This window comes from Myotis lucifugus, unplaced genomic scaffold (assembly GCF_000147115.1).
Source record: "Myotis lucifugus unplaced genomic scaffold, Myoluc2.0 scaffold_155, whole genome shotgun sequence".
NCBI classification, from domain to species: domain Eukaryota; kingdom Metazoa; phylum Chordata; class Mammalia; order Chiroptera; family Vespertilionidae; genus Myotis; species Myotis lucifugus.
Window position 1 is genome coordinate 2,103,600 of NW_005871203.1, and position 6,678 is coordinate 2,110,277.

The 6,678-nt window shown below is 58.4% G+C and overlaps 1 protein-coding gene across 1 annotated transcript in view; it reads right to left on the minus strand.

The window, feature by feature from the left end:
* ZBP1 (Z-DNA binding protein 1) overlaps window positions 1–6,177 on the minus strand; it is a 9,592-nt gene extending 3,415 nt beyond the window's left edge. Inside the window, exons 1-4 of the mRNA XM_023759444.1 lie at window positions 5,943–6,177; window positions 3,588–3,809; window positions 2,135–2,314; window positions 571–959 (exon numbers count right to left, since the gene is read on the minus strand). Coding sequence (XP_023615212.1) covers window positions 571–959; window positions 2,135–2,314; window positions 3,588–3,809; window positions 5,943–6,162 — 1,011 coding nt within the window. The 5' untranslated portion in view covers window positions 6,163–6,177. The remainder of the gene's footprint in view (window positions 1–570; window positions 960–2,134; window positions 2,315–3,587; window positions 3,810–5,942) is intronic.
* Window positions 6,178–6,678: the final 501 nt, after the last annotated feature.

Genomic DNA, 6,678 nt, shown 5'->3' on the forward strand with positions numbered 1-6,678 from the left:
CTCAGTGCCGCAGCCCTCGGAAGGAAGTCCCTCTGGTGTAAGCGCATGCACTAACCAGCTCAGAGCCTCCGGCACTTCTCTCAGTGCTGCTTTTCATGGTGACCTTCCTGGTTCCCACATGAGGTGATGCTGCACAAATTTACTCTACAATACATCTGAGCAGAATGAAAGGGAAACCCTTTAACATGGAGTCAACAGTCAGACATGGGCCTGGCTGGAACCGGGGGGCGGGGGGAGGCTCAGAGGATTGACGTTGGGCAAGCGTTGATCTAGATTTTCAGACAAAGTTCTTCATTTCACAGCTGGGGAAACTGAGGCCCAGAAGGGGGAAGGGTTCTGTAGAAGTCTCAGGGAGTGTTCCCACTTGGGGGCTGATGCTCTCACTGTTGTCCCCTCTCACCACAGTGCCTGCAGGGCCGTATTTCATCATGACTGGGGTACCACTGGCGAGAGGCATTCCAGTGCTAGAGATGTGACGATGTGGAGAACACAGTGTGTCTCCGAATAAACAGAACGCTGCAGTGGCCCCTGTGGCATCCTCCTGAGGGGAGTGACCCGAACTGCTTCTCATGGGAAGAGATCGGTCCCCTGGGAATGAGGCGAACGGTATTGGAATGAAAGGGAATCAGGAAGATTCGATCCAGGCATGAGAAAGACGCCCTCACTCTCAGGAGGCCGTGAAGGAGGACCGTGGTGATCTGAAGGCCGCCCTTTCTCCTTGGAGGGTTGACTGCCCCCTGTTCCCTGACCCACCCAGACAGAGCAGCTGCCCCAGGTCCTCCCAGGGCATCTCCCAGGGGACTCACCACTCTCCGAAGGGGCCATTAGTTTCATGATGGTGTTCCCATGTCCAATCTGGACGGCTTCGGAGTTCTGGATGGAGATGTGGCTGTGGGGTGCGTTCTGACAGATCATGACAGGGCTTTGCTGGTAAATGATGGTGGGGGCCCTGGGAGTCCCTGTGGAATAACATGCCACTCAACCCCTCCGCATCCCCCGACGGATCTGGGGCTCCAACTGCCGGCTGGCAGCACCACGTCTCCTGGCAAGCCTGGACATAGAGTCCTAGTGCCCACCGCGGTGCTGAGTCCGGAGCCCCTAGCCAGGAACGGGCATGTCTGACAAATGCCACTGGCATCTCGGATGACCCTCCCCTGGACATCGTCACCCTGCCTGAGTGTCCTCTGCTGCCCCAAGAGGATCGGGGAGCTTCCTGCTCACCTGCCCTCTGCCCCCCTCCCTTTGAGCAGCCACACGCTGACCGTGAGCGCCCTCCAGCCAAGGCCAGCGGCTGTCCACAGATAAGCTTTGCTTGCCTCCCAAGGCATTTTTAAGAATTTGCCTTTGTGACCAGTGTTTAAAATCCACCTGCTGTCGCAGGGCGTCATTCCTAGGCTGCTGAGGACCCTTGGAGCAGGGGTGTCCGCCCACGCCGGCCAGATGGGCACCTGCCCGGGGCTTCGCCCCTGCACACACGGGCCACATTCCCACCTCCGTGGGCCCTGGGCTCTTGTGTCTTTGTGGGCCCACTTCCTCCATTAAACATATTTTTTAAAATTATATGTTATGACTGCATTGGGATAAAGACATATAATCTAGGCGAGAGTCGTTATTATGATTATAACGTTCACTGTTTTCTTCTGATTTTAAGAGAAATGGGAACATTTCTGTGGGCCTGTAAAAGGACCGTGGGCTCGAGGCCCTGCGACTGCTGCACCTGGTGGATAAGTCACCCTGGGACTCCGCCCCCCGGCTATCTGAGCCCAGCCTGGTCTCCTTCAGCAATGCCAACTCCAAGTTGGGCAAAGTGCCTACAGAACTGTCAGCAACCTCAGGCTGAGCCCTGCGCCCAGGCCAATACAGCCAGGAGTGGGCCGCCCCTCCCAGCCCCTTGCCTTCTGCAACTACAGCCTCAGGCCCCGCCTCCAGGAGGCCCTCCCTGGTTACTCCCCCGTCGTGCTCCTCCCTCCTGGAACCCCTTCCAGTGACTGGTCAGCAAGACAAGTGCAAGCTTCTGGGAGGTTCTGAAGGTGGAGCAGGCCGAGTGCTCAGCAGGGTGCCCAGCAAGGAACACAGGTTGGGCATCAGAGTGTGTCTTTCCCTGCCCTGCCCAGGGAAGCATGTAAGGGCCTACCTGGTTGATAAATTGCCCATGTTTTTGAATTCTTGTCCAAGTCCAGAAGGTGCTTTTCCTGCATGGCATACAGGTATGGGTTGACATCCTTTGACGTCTTCATCCCCAGGGACCGGGCGATGCTCACAGCCCTCTGGGGCCCGCTGGCTTCCAGCAACCGTAAGATCTGTCCCTGCAGCTCTGTGGGCGGCAGGAGGGTGGGTGGTTAAGGAGGACTCGGGAGTTTGAGTCTGCTCCACTGCTTACTAGCTGTGCGACCCTGGGCAGCCGCAGCCCCTCTGAGCCCGTTCCCTCGTCCATCAGACACGCATAATCACTGCCCACGGAGGCTGTCCTGGGGCTGGGGACGGCACCGAGCCTCCGGGCGCGCCTGGCGCACGGGCTGCACAGTGATGTCAGCTCCCGACCAGAGGAATCGATCCTCGGGCCGTTAGCTTCTTCCACCGCAGAGACTGAGCGCTGCCTCAGGGCGCTTAGTGGGAACCTCCCGGTGGGGTGGGAGGGTCACGGCCCTGAACTCTCATAGCAGGTCCTGTGGTGAAGGAAACAGGCCCTTGTCCCAGCAGCTGAAAGGAAGCCAGTGCTTCCGAGGTCACCCAGCTGAGAGCCAGGTTTCTGGGAACTGCAACTGTGTCTTGCAGGGTCCCGTCTGCTGGAGAGAGGAAGACGGCCAGGGGTGGAGGAGCAGGAAGGGGACGGGACTCTACCAGGCGAAGGCGGAGGGCATCGCGAGCTCTGATCCGGCCCTGCCTCTTTCCAGCTGTGTGGCTGCCCTGCTACCTAACTTCTCTGGGAAAAGGGGGTTGAGTGCCGTCTCTTCCCATCGAGGGAACCTTGGGTGCGCCCTGGCCCATTGCAAGCACTTGACCAATGTCAGCTCTTTTGGTCTGTGGGCTACAGAACTGGCTAAGAGGATCTAGTGCAGCGGTTCTCAACCTGTGGGTCGCGACCCCTTTGGCGGTTGAACGACCCTTTCACAGGGGTCGCCTAAGACCATCCAGCATATCAGATATTTACATTACGATTCATAACAGTAGCAACATTACAGTTATGAAGTAGCAACAAACATAATTTTATGGTTGGGTCACAGCATGAGGAACTGTATTTAAAGGGCCAGAAGGTTGAGAACCACTGATCTAGTGTGACGTTAACTTTGTTCTATCATCATCATCATCATCATTGTCATCATTACTTTCTGTTATTATTGTACTTTGCTGAGCACCTACTATGTGCTGGCACTAGGCTGAACCCTTTGCATCTAATCCTCTCGAAACCCTACGAAGCAGCCCTGCTCTGTCTCCATTGGCCAGAAGAGGAAGTGAAGGCACGATGAGGGGGCATTATGCACCCGGAGGGGCAGAGCCTGTATTCAAACCCAGGCCCAAATCCAGGCTTGTCTGTTGCCAGGACTGCTGGTGCTGGGTACCCCCCCCCCCCCAGGTTGGCAGGTTACCATGGCTGGGCTGGGCCGGCTCTGCGGGAACCATTTCTCCAGGCCCACCCTCTCTTAAGCTCCATTTCGCAGAGTCATCTCGATCCACTTTCAACTTCTCTTTCATCCGGTAGAGAACACGGTTGATGTCCTTCCTGGGCACTTGGCATTCCTTTTCCAGCTGGGCAGCCTTCACAGGGGTGCCAGCGCCCTTCAACGCCTGCAGGATCCTCTGCTCAAGGTCTGGGAGAGGAGAGAGGGGCAGGGAGAGAACTGAGTGCCCAGGTTGGAGCCTGGCTAGAGGCTCAGGGGCAGGGGAGGCCCACGGGGGAGGGGCCCAGGGCAGAGTCCGAGCAGACATCCACCAAAGACACTTCTGTTCAGTGAGAGGCTCATGGGCTGCTCAGAAATGACCTTGGCTGGACAGCCTGGTGACCGAAGGAGGCATCCAGGCCTTTCACGGGTCCTCCACTTGCTGAGAGTGGCTAGAAGGCAGGTGGATGCTTAGCTCTCAGGTGTCCTCAGAGCAGAGGGGAGTGGAGGTGGCAGGATTCGGAGAGTGAGGGCAGGGGGGCAGGGGAGAGGGGAGGGGGGAGGGGCAGTGGGCCACTCTGTTCCCAGATCCCAGCCACCTCCTCCCTTCAAAATCTGCCCTCCTCAGGCTCGCCCTCCCTGCCTGTGTGGTTTGCCCTGGAAATACTGCTCCTGGCTCCCTTGAGTCCCCTCATCTCCTCTTCTCTGCTTCCACCTCCTCCGGGCAGGATCCCCCCCCACCAAGGGGATATGCGTTCAGGATGCAGAGGGCGCTGTGGGCGGCAGGTCACCCATCAGGAGGAAACCTGGGCCCCAGCAGCCCCGAGGGAAATGCGACGCGGGTCCTTCTTGGGAAGCCAGGTCCCCTTCCAGGGAGGTGGCCCTAGCGAGTCCTCCGCTCTGGTTTATCCGGCTCCTCAGCGGCAGCACTAGTGGGAGTGGACCCTCCGGCTCAGCGCTACAGCCCGGCTGCAGCTCGCCTTTGTCACAACGCTTTCACCTGCCGGCAGGTGAAGCGCAGTTAGAGCACCTGGGGGCGCCCACTCCTTCACCCACTGCTACCCCGAGCAGTCATCAGCCGCCAGACCCTCCTCCATCAACCACACAGGGCTCTGCCTTGTCCTAAAAAGAGTTTGGATTCTTGAAAAGCCGGCCCCTGGTCAGCCTCCTCCCGCCCCCTCCACCCTGACTGCAAAGGCAAGTGAAGGGAGCGAGGCCCCAGCAGCTGGGAGGCTGTGAAATGGACGAGGTACAAGTGGCGCGTGATAAGGAAGGGGAAGCCACAGAGAAGAAGTAGCACGTGGTTACCGAGTGGCCTCGACTGGTACCTGCGTGTCCCTTGGGGAGCATGTCAGGACCCTGGGAGCCAATCCACCTAGACCAGTGGTCGGCAAACTCATTAGTCAACAGAGCCAAATATCAACAGTACTTCTTCAAAACAGACTCGCCCAGGCCGAAAACCTACTTCTACGCGTGGGCCACGAAGTTTCAATCGCACTGTATGCGCGCCCCCACGTGGTATTTTGTGGAAGAGCCACACTCGCCAGCCGCAGTTTGATGACCACGGACGTAGGCCACACCCTGCCCTCCCCTCCCTACACCCTCTTTGCCTCCTTTTTGTTCTCCGAGGCTGGTTTCCCAGGTGTGAACCCCGGCTCTGCCACCTCCTGGCTGTGTGACTCTGTGCCTCAGTTTCTCCACCTGTGAAGTGGGGTAACAGCAGCTCCTTCAAAGGTTGTGGTGAGGATGGAATGAGCCAATGATAACAGAAACAGCAACTAGAGACCAAAACCCCACCCGCAGTCCGCAGCCCCCAGCCCCCAGCCCGCAGCCCCCAGCCCCCAGCCCGAAGCCCCCAGCCCCCAGCCTGCAGCCCGCAGCCCCCAGCCCCCAGCCCGCAGGCCCCAGCCCGCAGCCCCCATGGGCACTCTAGAACCCAGGGATTGCTCAGTGCCGGCCCCTCCGCTAGGGCCTTGGGAGTGAAGCTCTCAGGAAGAGGGCAGCGGGGGAATGTGTGTCTCTTATCAAAGCGGCTTGTGCTGCTTCTCAAAATGAGTGTGAAGACGGCGCTCAGCCCCCAGCATCAGCCGGGTGCCCTGAGGTTTTTGCCTCTCAGGGCCTTGGTGGTCTCAGGTGTGAAATGGGAACATGGCAGCGCTCACCACTGAGGTGATTGTGAAATGCCTGGGGCGTGTGGCCAGGCACCTAGGGCAGGGCCAGCCTCCCAGCCCAGCCCACACTCTCTCCTCTTCCTGGGCACTGTGTGCTCCTGGGTATGGTCGCTCTCATTGCTGTAATCAGTCCCCCCAGGTCCCACCATCCAGTGGGAGGGAGTACTAGTACCTGTCTCATCGATGTCTGCAGACGCCTGGGCCATGCTGACAGCAGCGGATAGGAGCCCGGGGAGACTTGGGGGCCTTGCGAAGGTGGGCTGGTCGAGGCTGGTGTCCCTGTGTGGCTGAGGCTGGGCTTCTGGCAGCTGTGACGGGAGGCTGGCTTCACGGGCAGGCACCAGCTGTTTACACCCCGGAAACAGGCCTAGAAAGCCGGGACTGATCAGCATTGTGGAGAAAAAGAAAACGAAACTTCTGTCTGTGGCTTTCGAAAGAAACAAAATTGAAAGCAGAATGGATGAGTAAGCGGGCGTGGACTAGATGCTGGAGGGTAGAGCTGAGTAACTTCCAGGTGCCACTGATGTCCACCCGACCCCCCCGCACCCCACAGAGGCGAGGACCCTGGATGCCCATGATCGTGTGCACTTCAAAATGACAACTCTCGTTAATGAACACCTACCGTGTGCTTTCAAATCTCATGGGCCCTCTACTCACCTACAGGGTCGGGACTAGCACTGGCCTCTTCTCTCAGTGAGGACACTTGTTCAAGGCCACAGACATGCTTGGGCCCTAACCCAGCCCCTCCCCACACATGTACTGGCTCTGTGACCGTGGGCACGTTAATTAAACTTTCTGTGTCTCCATTTACTTCCAGTCACAGTCATGAGCACCACTGGGTGCCCGCATGTGTCAGGCAAAACACCCATCGCTTTTCTGAGTGATCCCCAAGCCGTCCAGAGCCATGT